Here is a 16,234-nt window from a genome sequence, read left to right on the forward strand (position 1 = left end):
AATTCACTTTAAAAGAGCATAATGGAAAATAAACTTGTGAATTCTGATGTAGGGCAGATCAATGATTATCTAAATATGATCTTTCTACTATGTTATGGACTCGTCTGTATGGTTGCTCATTAAAAGGCGACTGTCTTTATCTGTATGTCTGAGGCTCTTGCTAACTCTTCAGAGGAAATCTTTGTCACTGTCAAAAGATATTGCTGTAATGGTTACTTAACTTTTACTGTCCCTTTTCCAAAGATAATCTAACATTTATTGATATGAGAACAGAAACAGTCTGTTCTGTATCACAAAACCAGAGCCAAAGCATATGTGAATGAGACAAAACAAAGAGAAGTAATGATTGATGAGTAAAAGTTGATCTTTTAATCATTTCCCTCTGACATCCCTTAAAGAAATAGGTAAGGCAACCATGTCTAATATCATAAAACAGAGAGGACAGGCGGGAAGTGCTGAAATAACCGGTGTACTTCAATCCATTTCATGTGAACATTTTCATTGTCAATCTTAACACAATAGTTGGACTATATTTAAATTACTCAGCGCCACTCTTTTTAAGTCATAATACTGATCTCCTTCTTCTTCGACTCCATTTCTAACAACCAGAGGACCTTTTATTATTAGGCATTGTGTTGCATTTCTACAGTAACACACCGGGTCAACCGAGGGATCAATGAAAGAGTTTGATGCCGATGTCCCAAGATCCATAACCGTGAACAGGCATTGAAACACGTTTCAGCCACTTTTGCTTGACAAACTGTTATTGCCAAAAAGCTTGACTTTGCACGCGTTACACTTCACCCTCCTCAATCATCTCCTCGAACAGCCTCATCAAACCTAAGAGGACATTACGGAAACGTCCTTTTGAGCAAACTAATATATGATTTTTAATATAACACAAGTTTCGTTCAGAAAGAAACATATTGGTACTACAGCTGTGTTTCGTCTTGACTAGATCACCTAGATCTGTCATCTGGGAACCCCAGCAAGCAGCAATGAGGCTGAGCACCTTAGAGGTCCCGTCCCTGTGAGTTCATTAGAAGCAGTTTAAACATGTGTTCACTATGGCTCCTTAGGACACACTGTAGCTGGATCCTTTAGACCATCACATCACTTCAAATATTCTCCATTAAGTAAAAGGTTCAACAGACCAGGTCCAGTATGATGAAGAAACCAATGACCAGAGGAAACCCTCGCACATACCACCCATGTTCTGTGTGTCTTCCAAGTCCTCATCATCACAACTGAGGACAAACACGTCAAAATGTTTTGTTTAAATAAATAAACTTTGAAATCCTAAAACAAGCACCACGTGCAGTCTGCCGCCTTCCACCTGCTGGCAGCTTGAACTCCATCGTCACAGAGCACAGATGGAGACTCTCCTACTTGTCGTCTCCGTCGTTGCGGATGTTGTATTTCTCCAGAAACTCTGCATGTTTCTGCCGCAGGATTTCTGTCTGTTTCTTAAAACCGTTGGCCCTGAGAAAAAGCACAGAAGACACATATACGCTCACAAAACCCAAACAAATGTGCTGCTACCACCAAAATGTGCCATCAAGTAGAGGCAAAACATTTATTTAAAAAAAAGTGTGCAGTCACCTGGCCCGCTCTTTGGATTCTTTGTAAATTTCTGCGATGGCTCGATCTTTCTCGTCCATGAAGGTATTGTGAACTTCTTCCAGTTTCCTGAGAGTCGGAGAAACACTTCAGTTAGAACATCGCTCGCAGAATAGCTTTGCTAAACCTAAAAACTAGTCGCTCAGCACGCTCAGTTGTCTTTACGAGTTTGTACAGCTGTTATAACAGCTCGTCAGATCACAAAGAAGCGAATCCCCACAAACAAAAGTGTCACAGAGTCAGAGTGTGAAAACAAACACAAGGTCACATGCTGTGAGGTTGTGCCAACACACATGGCACAGAGACATGTCCACAAACAAGCCCATTCATCTGGATGTGAACGTGCTGCAAAGAAAACTCAGCGCAGTGACGTATGTCAGGAAATAGGATGAATGGACCGCAGTGAGACGTTTGATACAAGGTTATATAGTATGGATATTGTTGTCTTTCTAACATCCACATTTTGTAATGCTTTGTGGTTTCCTTTTAAAAGTGTCTTCATTGTGCATCGGTGTTGTACCTGAAGAAGACTATGTGGGCTCCGATGCTGAGCACCATGGTGATGAAGCAGTAGCCCACCAGGCGAGAGTTTCTCCTCCTCCTCCTCTGCCACTCCTCTGCTGTCATCTCTTGTGCTTGAGACTGGCGAAACTGCTCCCAGTAACGAAAGCTCTGCTGGGTATCCGCACTGATGGGGAAGTCGTTCAAGAAGATTCAGGATTGGTGACGTCAAAAACAGGAAGTGTGACAGACAGTACAAGTGTTAAAAACAGTCTTAACTGAATCGCTACGGAGTCTGAAGGATTATTAAGGAGAACATTTGCACCAAATTGTGATGGGAAAAAAAACGTTTCTAGTTCGGACTCTCCAACTTGAGATGTTACATCTCAAGTGGTTCACCAAATATCAACATTATTTTAACAACAACAAAAATCAACAATCCAAAAACACAATCTGCTGAAGATTGGTTTATGCTTCATGCAAAAACAATGTCGAAAGCACAATTTCTAGACTTGTGCACAAGGTTGAAAATAACCTAAAACTTCAAACTATGTAGCACCTCCATCAAAGATTATCTAGAAATATAAATGTAAATGTCTGGTCAATAACTGCATGGGTAGTTTTCCTTCTTTGGGAAGGTACAGAGATTCATTCTTCATTCCGCTTTGCTGCAGCACTTGAGGTTCCAGCTAAGTCTTCACAAAAGCAGCATGTCCAATGAGAGTGTTACAAAGAATATACCACAAGGCCACAGTGTTGAAGATGAAACTGCATGTCTTCTTGACACAGAAGGCCACCGGCCAATCATCTCTTTCCCCTTACATGTTACAGAGTGAGCAGGAAGGTCAGGTTACGTAAGATGAATAAGCAAGCACAAACTGACAGATTGCATTATTTCTTCACCTGGCTCTGTAGGTGGTGTTACTGGATGTAGATCTGAAGGTGGGGCCACCACTGTATGGATGTCTCATTTTGAAGTCATACTCCTTCCTGCTCGGATCTTTGCTCAGCACTCTGTAGGCCTCGTTCAGCTCCACGAACAGGCTGTGCAGTGCTGGGTTGGATGGGTCACTGTCGGGGTGCAGCTGCATGATGAATGGATCAGTTACAGTAATGAGATCTAAACCAAACCAAAACATTAACCAAAAGATGTATTCTGGAGCAGACATGTGCTAATTGAGACAAGTATACCTAAACATGCATCAACACACATACATGTTTCTCGATTACACAAATGCATTCAAATGTATGGTTATACATGCAACCATGTTTTTTTTACTCTCACGGCTGAGTTGTCTCCCCCCTCAATTACGCCAAAGCCACAAAGTAAATACACATGCACATCCTTATTTACACTGGGAGCCACAACATGAAAACAAACTGTCAGGAAGCCCACGGTGGGAACAGTTAAAAGGAGAAACTAAGCTGTGAAAGACTGCCCTCATGTGGCGATTGATTTTCTTGTTAAGAAAGGAGTAACTCGCCTTCTTGGATTTGTCAAAAAATGCATGTTTTATGTCCTCCGAGGAGGCGTCAGATTTGACTCCCAGGAGATCGTAGTAGTTCACAGCTTTTCTGTAGGTTGAGAAAGCAAACTCAAAACAAAACAAAAAAAAGAAGCAGAGAAAAACACTGAGATGTTTCAGTAATCTGACTCAACTCAACATATATATATATATATATTTATGTATATACAACATATACACACACACAGTCTACCTGTGTGTATAGCTCTGGGAGAGCAGACGCAGCCCGCTCTTGCAGCACCAAAGACAACTCTGACAAAGACGCAGCTGAGCCTCCAACTGCATGATGGAGAATGTGAGAGGTTCCACAAAGACGACCTGTGGAGATATTTTAAATGTTTCTCCTAATTATTACGTTCTAAGTGGGCAGACTCCAGACCTAGGCCTCACAGCATATAACAAATATAGATGTTGCACTTTGAATATCAAAATCCACTTCTGTTCTGGACAGAGTCTTGTATTCATTCATCTAAAGTTTACATTTAGTCAAAGGACACTGGCGGCAGTATGCCTAAAAAAAATGGCTGATCATTTTCATATTTTCTAAACTTTAATTTCACCAGCGTTAAGAGATAAAACCATGAACATCTGTTAAATAGATTGTATGGACAAACTGGCCTTTACTTAAGAGCAATATATGAAATGCGCACATAAGATGTAATCTATTACAAATGTAATTGAAAAGTAATGCATTAGTGTTTTACGCTAGAGAACAATTTGATATCAGTTCAGGTAAAAAATAAAGAGAGGTTAAAGTTGTTATTAAGACAAACTTACTTTTTTTTTTACCTTTTAGTGTGTTTCCATTGAAAATGATGAAGTCAGCAACTGTCCCCTCATCTGTTGACACGTGACCTGACTAAAGACAACAACGGGACGAGGTGAGTAAATATCTTTGAGGACTAAAGTCAATCAAACGACACTAGCAGCTGGGACCTTTCTTATCATCTGCTGCAACATAAAACACAATCTGTCACTGCGTCACATTGTGCAACTTTGGATCGTTGACCCAAGATAGTTTTATACCAATACTTTGAATTTAAAAGTAACGTTACTGCTCTAGTTACTTAGATTACACCAGCACCCACAGACTACTGCAGTCTGCACGCGACTCGTTATATGAACTAAACAAATAAAGAGCAAACGGCGCTGCGGGTTTTCCGGTAGGAACACTTTGTTCCGCTAACTGTACCTGAGCAACAGAGCTAAAGCTAGCCCGGGTTAGCTGTCCGTCAGCTGTGCTATTGTTAGCTCGATAATAACGATGTAACTTAGTGGTGTTGAGGTTAAAAGATGAAGAACACACACTGCACAGTGCAATGAAGCCGGAACTTAACAAAGCAGAGTGACATACCAGCAGGACGACGTAGGACTAGATTTCCTGTGGGCCTGTTACATAAACTCAGCCGCGTCAAGCTAACGACAATACAGTCGGAAACAGGATATATACCTTTCAAAATAAAACTTAATTTTCACCACTACAGGTTATTACACTATTTATTTATTTTTTGCCACGGCCTATATCACATATCTATATATTTGTAAGTGTTATTTACGTGGATGAACTATAACTGCACTTTATTTGTCAGAATGGCATTTCCTATACAGTATTTCATTTTAACTGGGATATTCAACCATAGGTTGCCTGTAACCATAGACTGTTCATCCAAGGCATTGTCAGGAATCTTATTTTGGTTATGACCGGAAGTTATTGATGGTTCTCGGCAGCTTGACACAACAACAAATACGCCCCAGGCACGCGTTTCCCAGGATTTAACCCTGTTGTTACCGTATTCACCTACAGAGGTGAATTACATGATTTATTGATCGGACCGCTATATCTTGACCACAACAAAACACATGTACGTTTTTAAAAATACTCGTAATTGTGTATATTCTACACAGCTGTCAGTCCTATATTTCTGATTATGAACCAATCTATATGTTGTTTGGACTCTTGATCACTGGATGGTGATAATGAACACATTTTGCCGTCTGTCTAAAGAAGAGGAAGGAACAACACTTGGCTCATCTTTGCATTACATACATTCCACACAGCAAGGTAAGATACAAACTACTTGTGTGCCCATATTTAAGATATTATAATAGTAACGTTACAGTAAAATACAGGCTGCGTGTTACACAATAATGTGTGATTGGTACTTAAGTTTTCTGTATCTGTGTTCAGCTGTTGGAGAAACTGAAAGTATAGTTCGTATCTGAAGTCAATCATTCAACAGTTTACAACTCAAACGAAAAGAATCAGAAAAGTAACATCCGTGTGATCCATGATAAATTGTACACTAGCCTGTAATAAATATATAGGATTTTGTCGCATTTTAGCTATTTTGAAAAGTTTGAACAGTTCCCATTACACACATTTTTAAAAAGCAGGTATAAACAATTTATTTAAAAGGTAAAATAAACACTAAACCACACACCGCTGCTTTTCTGCTGGTGATCTCACTGCCTGTTTTTAAAATTATACACAAATGATAAATAAACAATAATACATCAACAATTTTTTGTAATTGTTAAATGTATTTAAAGGAAATAAGTTAGAGAGATAGAGATTAACTGAATCTATATCTCTTAAATGCAATGAAATAAAGTAACATTAAGCATGCCAGGAGTCAAACTAAATAGAAAGTATTTGGGAGCACAATCTCACCGTTTTAACAATAGTTTATTTCTCTTGCTGAAATTATTGTGTTAATATGTAGCTCATTACAACATGATGTGTGCACGTTGTTACATATAATTAAGTGCACCATTACAAATGACAAAGAAGAAACAAGACTAATTTCATTGTCTTTTTTAATAATGCCATTCCGAAATATACAAACCGGTTTGTTACTGGCTGGCTTGTTATAAATAAATCAACCCAATGACTAATGCTGGGTGTGTCTGTTTGTGTATAAGAGGAGTGGAGGGAGAGGCCGGACAATGGTTGATACCTCCTGACCTGGGTGTAGTTAATTAGTTTCTGATACAGCTCTTGTTAACAGGTATTTGTTTCTTTCCTGTGTGAAATGTTAACAGTTGAAAACACGTACAGAGACTTCAATGACAATCCACAGCGAGAGATGATGGACTCTGAGGTGTCTGTGCTGCTGCACTGTGCAGCCTGGAGGGGCCTGCTGCAGTCTCAAGTACAAGTGGAGCTCTCTGAAAGGTATAGAAATGTCAACCAGGCCTCTTAAATGTGTTAAAACCACATCATTATATTATTACAAGGCCTTCCTACTTAAAAGACACAATGGCTTAAACATGTGACATAGATATTGGGATTTGGGATTCATTTTTACAGAACAACATTGTCAGCCCCAGTGGGCCACAGACATAGTAGACCTGGAATCATATCTACCTTTGTCAGACAATATATTGTCCCAAAAATAATAACAATAAACAAAAGTATTCTCTTTTTAAGACCATTTTACGCCACGGATATAATAACATAATATTGCAAGTACGCCCTTTCAAAGAGCTTCTAATTCAGAAGAATATTCAGACATTGGAATGTGAAATAAATTGTAAAAAACTCTAAATACATATACACAACAAATACAATTAATGAAATGGACTCTTGAGCTCTGTTCACAAAAGTAACTTAAATATTAAACAATGGGCACAGGGGTATAAAGAGTCATTCATTCCTTAACAGGCAATATCCTGCCAATCAGTTCCTCAATGGTTAGTAAAAGATAACAACATATTAGCTATAAGTTAGATAAAGTAAAAACAACAACAACACTCTCTCATTTGGTTTAAACCAAAAATCTTCCCATACCGGAGCTGTGGACGATGACATACATATAATGTGACAGGCCTAATGCTAGGAAAGTTTTGTTGTTGATAAGAAATATAGAATAACCCCAGCCTCGTCCTTACATCAGTTTGACATTGGACAAAATGTTACTAACCTGAAACTCGCTTCCTCTTCGTCTTCCCAGATTTAACAGGCAGACAGACCCGTCCCTGGAGCATGAAATAGAGGAGGTGTGGACAGAGCGGGTGTCCAAGGAGCCGTGGCTTTTCAACGGGTCCAAATTCAGACTGCACTCTTTCTGCTTGGCCTCATCATCCTCTGTTTCTCCTAAACTCTCACCCTGCACTCATCGGGGCCACATTCCCCTCTTAGACTGTGCAGAGCAACAGGAGGGGGTATTAAAACACAGCAGACAAAGGATGGAGGAGAATGTGTCCATCAAAGATTCTCTGCATGATGCTGTTCAGAGCAGTTTGGACAAAAGAAACAGACCCGTGAACCATAGAAAAAATGAAGATAGCGCATTCTCACAAGCGACCTCCATTCACAGTGAATCTAAGAGCGTCACAGGCGAACGTCCTTCCAAAAACACAGATGATGAGCAGACCGCGTCACTCCTCACTCTGAGACTAGGCCTTACCTGCTACAAAGATTACCTGGGAACAAACTGGTCGTGTCGAGTGGCCGAGCTTCGTCAGCATGGAGAGGTGCAGTTCGGGGATCCTCTGGCGCTGCTGGCTCAACCTCTGGGTGTGGGTGGCGTCCTGTGTACGGACGACGGTCAGGTGGTGTTGATCAGGAGGAGCCAGAGGGTGGCAGAGGCAGGGGGGCTCCTGGACATCCCCGGAGGTCACCCAGAGCCAAAGGTGAAGTTATTAAAGTGAATGAAGTGTCATTCAAATATGTGTTATTGATACCGTCGCTGCCTCCCTTCAGGTGGTGTGCGAGCGTCTGGGCCAGCTTGTGTGTGAGGAGCAGATCAGTGTGGACATGATGCAGGAGAGGCCTGTCGTCTCCGAGCTGTTCTCGTCTGTGTGCGCGGAGATCAGAGACGAGGTTAGTTCATGTCAAGCTCATGTTTAGTTACAGTTTCATGATTAAAGGTGCAGTGTGTAGGATCTGGCGGCATCGAGCAGTGAGCCAGTGTTTGGTTTGTCCGTTGGGAACTACTGCAGAAAAAGGGTGGCCGGCTCCGTGAAGAGGACCCGCTCTGTATGTAGATTCAAACGGCCCATTCTAAGGTAACAAAAGACCTTTTCTAATTTTCAGGTGATTATACACAATAAAACATACGTAATAATAATATATTCCATTTGTGCCAATAGATGCCCCTAAATACTACACACTGTTCCTTTTAATAGAATGAAAAGGCAGCTGCATTTCCACGTTGTAATGTCCTCATATTGTTAATTTATTTTGTATTAACTGATTAATCATTTAGTCTATTAGATGTCAAATTAGTGAAAAAGGTTCCTAGATATCTACTGCAGAAAAAGGGTGGCCGGTTCCTCGATGGACTGGCGGCCTGTCCAGGGTGTCCCCTGCCTTCGCCCTATGTCAGCTGGGATAGGCTCCAGCGCCCCCGCGACCCTAATGAGGATAAGCGGTATTGAAAATGGATGGATGGTTCCTAGATATCTTCAAATCACTTCACCAACCATCCAAAATATTATGTTCAGTTTATTACAAACATAAGCCAAAGAAAAGCATAGATCCTTATATTTGGGGAGCTACAACAAGCAAATATTTAGATTTTCTTTGTTAAACAACGAATTACACTATTCATTAATCATACAAATTGTTGTTCCTTACTGTGTTGATCTGCTTCTGTCCTTCAGTGATAAACTAAGAAATCCACAGGTAAAAGACAAACTCAAATCCCTCTTGTTAAAAGATCAATAAAACAAGAAGAGATTACTGTTTTTCAAAGAATATAAACTCTGGTGAAAGTTTATATTTTACCTTACTGATTGTTGAACAAACCTGTTTTAACATTTTTTTTTAAATTAAACAATATTCACAATATATTGAAGAGCCCAGCCATCATTTTAGCACAACTTAGCAGTGACGGAGAACATCCACCATATTCGCTTTAGAAACTTCCTTCATCCCGTCTGCAGGTGAATATTCCTCTGAGCTCCCTCGGAGAGCCGGTCCTGATGGGAGTCGCTCTGAATCACACCAGCGCTGGCAGACCGAGTGCTGAGTTTTACATCAGGTTCTCATTCCCTCACTTTTGACTTTATATGATGGAAGTTTGACTTGGAAAACCTTTATGAAGATATAATGTAGAGTCTGCGTTTTTGGTATGTCCTCAGCTGCTCGTTGACATCTGATGAAGTCAGAACATTGTACTGGAAAGGAGGAGCAGAGGCCAGCGAGTCCACAGACATTATTTTTCTCAGCAGGACGGTGAGTAAGCCCAAGTTACAGATGTTTGAATGTCTGAAGAGCAACTCAGAAAGGAGCTTTCTTGTTTTGGCAGTTGCATTAGAAGCAGAGTACGGTATGTAAAAGGATGTAGATACACAATGCATTTCGTTGTCCCTTCATTTTGTAGGAGGTGTTGCAGCTGGACAGAAGCAGCCCTCTATGGTCGGAGCTGTGTCCCTCAGCTAAAGGAGCCGTGCTGCTTTATCAGACAGTAAAGCCGGACAGCGAGCGAGGCCAGAAAACACGACACGACCCATCAGAAAATACCTCGAGATGATGAAACGTACACAAACATCAGATTTAGATTAGATATTACTTTATTCATCCCCAGGGAGAAATTTCTTGAAACATGAAGACTTGAGGAATTTCTTACTCTGACTTTGAAAACTCTCAACTGGTGTTCACAAAATACTGTGTATTTTCATGATTTGTAAATTGCACAGTAAAAACATGATTGAATTAATAAACTATTTTTAATAAAAATCCTTTAAAGTGATACAACACTGATTATCTTTGATCGGTCAAAGCAACATGCTGTATTCTTTTAATAATATTTCTTGCTGATGTAGTTTAGCAAATGACATCAGTAGAACGATTATCAGAACAGATGTGCAGCGGCATCTGTTTCTTCACCAGTAACCTTCATATCTGCCGTATCCAACGTCTCTGTAGTCGCAGCCCGGATCCCGATGAGACACACTCCACTGAAATGGAAATCACATGAAAAGACAATAAGATTTGGTTAAAAAAGAAAACTGAAGGTGGTTTGTAGTTAATTAGAATCTTTCAGCAGCTAAATGCTAACTTGGATCCGACTGCTCAGATTCAGCTGAAAAACAGGAAACCCAAACGTGATGTCTACAAGACAATGAGGTTCAAGAGACGATGAGGTTCAAGAGACGATGAGGTTCAAGTGCTCAGCAAACGACAAAGCAACAGCCCCAAATTATGTCACAGTGAGCTTTTTATTCCAATTATACAACACTCACATATCTTGGCTGCTGCCTCCATGGCTGCATGTTGAGTCTTGTGTCGTTCCCCCCTACAAAGACCACAAAGAAATCAACTAACATCTTAAAATATCAAGTCTCCCAACATGTTGCCCCTCATTTCTCACTGACCATGAAGTCCAGTCCGGCTCCTGTGTGAGGGTGGAGGGCCGTGATGGTGGGGTCTTTTCATGTAATGTCGGGTTTTCTTCTTCTGTTCGGGGATGGGGGGCAGCAGTCGGCGAGCCTCATCCCTGTACTCCTGCAGGAGTGTCCGTGCCTGCTCCTGAGGCAGCTCTACGTACTGAAGCTCCTCCAGCAGGTTGCTGTGCTGCTCTGGAAGACTGCAGCTCACTTGAGACGAGAGGGGCAGTTTAAGTCATAGAACAAGGAAACACATGCATGTGACGTTCAGTCTGCATTGGACCCATTCATATGACTGCGCTGACCCTGGTTCACCTGATTATCAGTATTTCTAGAGACTCCAGTCTGGAGTGTAGTTTCAAACACTTCAAGCCTAATTCAAGACCTCTAACTGGCTGCCCACCTCGCTTACGTTTTACAGCAATTCAAATAGGAGTATTAATAAAATGAAAACAAAACGATCAGGCTAATACACCTCTGTTGACGCACTAAATTACATGGCCCTTTCCTCTTGTTTCTCTTCCTTTGGGAGTGGATTAAATGATGCACCATTCAGATCACCTGCCAGAACCAGTTTAACCCACACCTTCTGTGTTCTTAAATTAGCAATGAGGTATCTTCTTGTAAATAACTTAGATGTTATACATCCTATAGAATGTGTGCGAGTCACACCTTGGAGTTTGAGCAGGGCGGTCTCAGGGATCTGCTCCCCGTTGCTCATCTGGTGCCGAGACAGTCGTCTTTTCCACTCGTCCGGTGAGGGAAATACCACCACCACCTGGCGCCTGAAGCCTGTGAACAGCTGCAGCTTGTAACGCCGTGCAGAGAAGAGGATGTTGCACTAGAAAGAGAGATTTGAAAAAGAGAATATGTTCAGAGAGCTGAGGAGGTGTAATGCAAGCGCTGTTATACCCAAGCATGTTTCAGTTTGTTAATTAATAATTAATTCCACATGGTTAGGACTCAAATAAGTTAATATACAGTCACTTAAGAGGTGATTTCAGAGTTTAGAAATGAAGAGTTACCTGGTCGAGGATGTAGTTGCCAGGCGTCTGAGCAGCCACCTTGATCAAATCAGTGAGACACTGAGAGGCCTGCTGCAGCCTGTGGATCTTCTGTCCATCACTCTACACACACGTCAAACATTTTTGGATCAGTTGGTCAGAAGTTGAACATCATCTTTGAATATAAATATAAGCAGGAGAGTGAAGACTGGAGTTTTGACTGACAATCATACATGCGAGCAGCTCCTCAGTGCCCAGCAGCTTGTACTGCTCCTCAGGGTGCTGGTTCATGTGAGTTCTGGCCCAGTGACTCTTCCCAGACCCAGGAAGACCAACCATCAACAACACCTGGAGAGAGGGGGAGAAAGATTAAAACAACTTGTACTGAATACTTTTATTTACTTTCTGACCAGATGTTCTTTCTCGCCATACTAGCAGCATGGCTCAAGAGATGGCAATATCTGTCTGTTGATCTATAAACAACAAACCTTTCCACCACAGGGATGCAGGGCCATCCTTGACTAAAAGAAAAGTCTCAGTCGACTAACACAATTTTTAGTGCCAAATTGATTAGGTGATTTAGTCTACAGATCTGTAAAACTGAGTTTCTCCACAAAGAATAATGCAAAAGCACCCCTTTAAATACTGTGCATACTAGAGATGTGCACCTTGTGATAATGTGAACTGCATTCAGCTTTTCCGTCATACACATTCAAATACTGTGGATGGATAGTTCTTGTCTCTCACTTTACACTGTGCTCTGGAGGTAGGAGGCAATGTGGTGCGCACCCTCTGCCGAGCAGAGAGAGCTGCCAGCGGTGTGAACCCGGGAGGACCAGGGTACCAGGGAGGAGCTGTGGGGTCCAGGAGAACTCGGACTGAACAGCTCTTACAGAGGACGTGAGGAAACAGAGGGCGACACAGCAGCTCAGAGGCCTCCAGGGAAAAGGCCTCACCCATGACACGACCGTTCTTATGGAAAGAGAGTTCAACAGCCCCGTCTGTGGAGAATGACTAACACACACACACACACACACACACACACACACACACACACACACACACACACACACACACACACACACACACACACACACACACACACACACACACACACACACACACACACACACACACACACACACACACACACACACACACACACACACACACACACACACACACACACACACACACACACACACACACACACACACACACACACACACACCTTGGTATGACAAGTTAAAAGAGAGACAGACATACTTTCAAAGATTCCAAATAAAAGAAGAGCTGATTAGAAAAGTGTCACTTACAGCATAACAACCAATGATATCTCCCTCTGAGAGGAGTTCTCCAAACGCTTCCTCCTTCCCACCTGACACTTTCTTGCAGTGCCCATCATAAGCAAAAGAAAGGTCATCTTCACCTGGTATGAGACAGTTAGATAGCCACAGGGGGAAAGAAGAAAAGGGACATCAACAACAATAAACATATCTACAAAAGTGCCTCTGTTCAAATCAATTCTTAAAATAAAATAAACTGAATGATGAACCTATTTCTTACCCAGCAGTAGAGAGGTGTTGGCCAGAGACCAGCCCACTCTCAGGCCACAAGGATCTGTGTCTTCTTGTTCCTCCATCTGTGTAGTTACCAACTTCCTCTCCAGCCTCACTTCAAAGCCCACCTTGCCCTGCAGCACCCCGTGGGTGAGCCTGCATCCTGACCACAGCGAGGGGAATCGGGCCCAGAACCGCGGCTTGCCACATGCGCCATCAGGACCCACCTCAAAGTGCAGGTGACTGTCATCTGTGCAGACAACAGATTGTCAGGGATTCAACATGCTTATCATAGTTTAATTCAATTACCGTAAATAAAATGAAGTTTGTTTCATGTTCCTCCACCAGGAAGGTGGTGTGTGTTGTCCAAAGACTTACGTGAATCTAGTCTGACTTTATCTACATCTTCCTTCTCCGGCTCCTCTCTGTCCCCTGGAGGTTGTGTTGATTTGGTTCTGGTTTGAGACGAGAAAGAGACTCATGTGCTGCATTAGAACACCCTTTACATAAAAAGTCCTTCAAGAGATATTTAAAGACCAAGTTTAGGATAGTTTCTATAGTTGCGCTCTCATCTGCATATTCAGACATGCATTGGTGCAACTGATATATATATATATATATATATATATATATATATATATATATATATATATATATATATATATATATATATAATTGTTGTATGAAGGTGCCATTTAAATTAATATGCTTTTTAAAAGGCCAAACAATTGCCCCATTTAGCAGTTTGCCGTGACTTTGGTGAGAAGCTCATGTATATTCACACATATAGCTTCATCCTCACATCTATACACATACCCACCCACGGTAGTGGTGAAATATATGAGGATTCTGGAGTGGGAGCCTTAACTGTAAGGGGACATTGGTCAAACACAATTCACTGTTTTACAATTGGGTATTTCAACATGTTCCCAATATTCTTGCCGTATACATGCAGTGAGCATCTGTAGTACAATCCCAATGTTTTACTTTAAGTGTATATTTTTGGCTGATCCTGAAACGTTTAAATGCTTCTTTACATCTCTACAAACTCAAATCTCTCTCGTGGTACCTTTTGTATCGAGTCTCCTCTTTGAACTCGTAGAAAGCTCTTCCTCTGCCCATCTCCTGTGATGCCCGAGCCCCCCTATCCTCCCCGGGATCGCCCGCACCTCCCTGCTGCATTTCAGCATCTCTCCCCCCCGCTCGGTCCTCCGGCGCCGCCTCTGAAACGCTCTCCGGGTCGAGCTGCTGTGACTGCAGACTGCCGCCAGTCTCCGTCTGCGTGGCGCTGTCTGTGCAGTCGGGTTTGCATCGCTCCGTAACACCAGCTCCTCTCGGGGGCGAGGAGGACCGGTCGTCCATTGACTCCTCCGGTGCTGTAGGTGTCAGTGAGCGGTCCGCGTGTCGTTGCACCTCTTCGTCGCCGTGTGTCGCCTCCAACGCGGACCACAGCCGCCCCAGCAGCTCAGCCTTCAGCCCCTTGTTGTCCAACCCGAGTTCTTCAAGTCTGGACCGCAGCTCGACCACTTTTAACTTTTTAATGTCCGTTAGCTTCATCGTGACCGAGAGAGGACCAATTCAGCTGTCTTTTTGTTCCAGTTGTGGAAAAAACGGACTTAAAGTAAACTGTCAAAGTAAATTGAAACAAAAGCGGTGCGGTGTGTAACAAAACATCGCTTCACTGGTTCAATATGGTGCCCCGGTTTGCGATTGGCTCTTCATTTCTTCTTCCTTCTAGTTTTTGGCAGACTAGACACTCGCTGGAGGTTTTGATGCCACCCAACGGTTAAGAAAAGGTACTACATCTGGTGGTAAAACATGGATGATCCACATTTATCCATCCGTTATGCACTCCAATTCAGTAACTTACAACAGTGAACACAATAACAACATGTATTGTTCAGCAGTGGTGGAAATACTCAGATCCTTTACTTCAATTAAACAAAAAGTAAAAGTTCTGCATCCAAAAACCGAATTTAAGTATTATCAGGCAAATGTACTATCAAAAGTAAAAGTAGTTCACTGTTTTACTATTATGAGTTTTTTTTATTAATAATACAGATGCATCAATGTGTATGTTGCATTTTACTGCTGTAGATTATATTATTATATACTGTTGTTGGCATCGTATTCATCATGTTTGTATTGTCACAATACCGTAAGAGCCACTTATCTCTAAAAAGTCAACTTCTCATGCTCAGAAAATCTGTTTTTAGCTTTGTGATGTTGCATTTTCCAGCTGATTCACGAGTCTTTTTAAATAGCTTAACTATAATAAGTAGTATGATAATTTGTTCAACCAATAAAGAAACACCTTATCCTTCAGTTCATCAGAAAAATTCAAAACCACCAAATTTGGAGATACATGTTTTTCACTGGACACAGAGGGGATGAAAAACAAATCTGAAAATTTGAGTGGAACTGATGAATTGTATAAAATGGAGATACTCACATAAAGTACAATTACCTCAGGTACTTAAGGACATAATTTGTACTTAGTTTCCACCACTGCTGTTCAGGTTAAATGTAAAGGCTACTTAATGTGCTGTGAATGGATGAAGACTGATCCTGTTATAAAGCAATAGTTTTTGTCAGTCAGTAAAAGTGGTGTGATAAGAATTTGCGTGCCAATACAACAACACAGCAATGTACAGTAAATACTCTATTACAAGTAAATGTCATTCTTTCA

The 16,234-nt window shown here is 41.6% G+C and overlaps 3 protein-coding genes across 6 annotated transcripts; 1 reads left to right on the plus strand and 2 right to left on the minus strand.

The window, feature by feature from the left end:
- Positions 1-343: 343 nt before the first annotated feature.
- On the minus strand, positions 344-5,086 carry dnajc4 (DnaJ (Hsp40) homolog, subfamily C, member 4). 2 transcript variants are annotated; one of them, XM_034543234.1, is made up of 8 exons: positions 5,002-5,086; positions 4,437-4,506; positions 3,841-3,965; positions 3,606-3,696; positions 3,025-3,206; positions 2,141-2,308; positions 1,603-1,689; positions 344-1,482 (listed from the first exon to the last, which is right to left on the minus strand). In XM_034543234.1, exons 3-8 carry the CDS (start codon positions 3,930-3,932, stop codon positions 1,386-1,388), a joined length of 717 nt encoding a protein of 238 aa, XP_034399125.1. In that variant the 5' UTR covers positions 3,933-3,965; positions 4,437-4,506; positions 5,002-5,086; the 3' UTR covers positions 344-1,385. The 2 variants fall into 2 exon arrangements, with proteins under 2 accessions (XP_034399125.1, XP_034399126.1); XM_034543235.1 differs by having other exon boundaries at positions 4,425-4,506; positions 5,002-5,068.
- nudt22 (nudix (nucleoside diphosphate linked moiety X)-type motif 22) lies at positions 4,503-10,345 on the plus strand. Of its 3 annotated transcripts, none has more exons than XM_034543232.1 (8): positions 4,503-5,509; positions 5,653-5,709; positions 6,690-6,822; positions 7,601-8,282; positions 8,353-8,472; positions 9,537-9,634; positions 9,735-9,828; positions 9,977-10,345. In XM_034543232.1, the coding sequence occupies exons 3-8, from the start codon at positions 6,734-6,736 to the stop codon at positions 10,124-10,126; spliced, it is 1,233 nt and encodes a 410-aa protein (XP_034399123.1). In that variant the 5' UTR covers positions 4,503-5,509; positions 5,653-5,709; positions 6,690-6,733; the 3' UTR covers positions 10,127-10,345. The 3 variants fall into 3 exon arrangements, with proteins under 3 accessions (XP_034399123.1, XP_034399121.1, XP_034399122.1); XM_034543231.1 differs by having other exon boundaries at positions 4,508-4,528; XM_034543230.1 differs by having other exon boundaries at positions 4,503-5,709.
- si:ch211-107m4.1 (heterogeneous nuclear ribonucleoprotein U-like protein 2) lies at positions 10,149-15,247 on the minus strand. Its single transcript, XM_034543229.1, has 11 exons — positions 14,615-15,247; positions 13,924-14,000; positions 13,553-13,795; positions 13,303-13,415; positions 12,734-13,000; positions 12,212-12,334; positions 12,008-12,109; positions 11,655-11,823; positions 10,971-11,192; positions 10,839-10,891; positions 10,149-10,553 (listed from the first exon to the last, which is right to left on the minus strand). Exons 1-11 carry the CDS (start codon positions 15,100-15,102, stop codon positions 10,479-10,481), a joined length of 1,932 nt encoding a protein of 643 aa, XP_034399120.1. The 5' UTR covers positions 15,103-15,247; the 3' UTR covers positions 10,149-10,478.
- Between the last annotated feature and the right edge of the window lie 987 nt (positions 15,248-16,234).

This window comes from Cyclopterus lumpus, chromosome 10 (assembly GCF_009769545.1).
Source record: "Cyclopterus lumpus isolate fCycLum1 chromosome 10, fCycLum1.pri, whole genome shotgun sequence".
Classification (NCBI taxonomy): domain Eukaryota; kingdom Metazoa; phylum Chordata; class Actinopteri; order Perciformes; family Cyclopteridae; genus Cyclopterus; species Cyclopterus lumpus.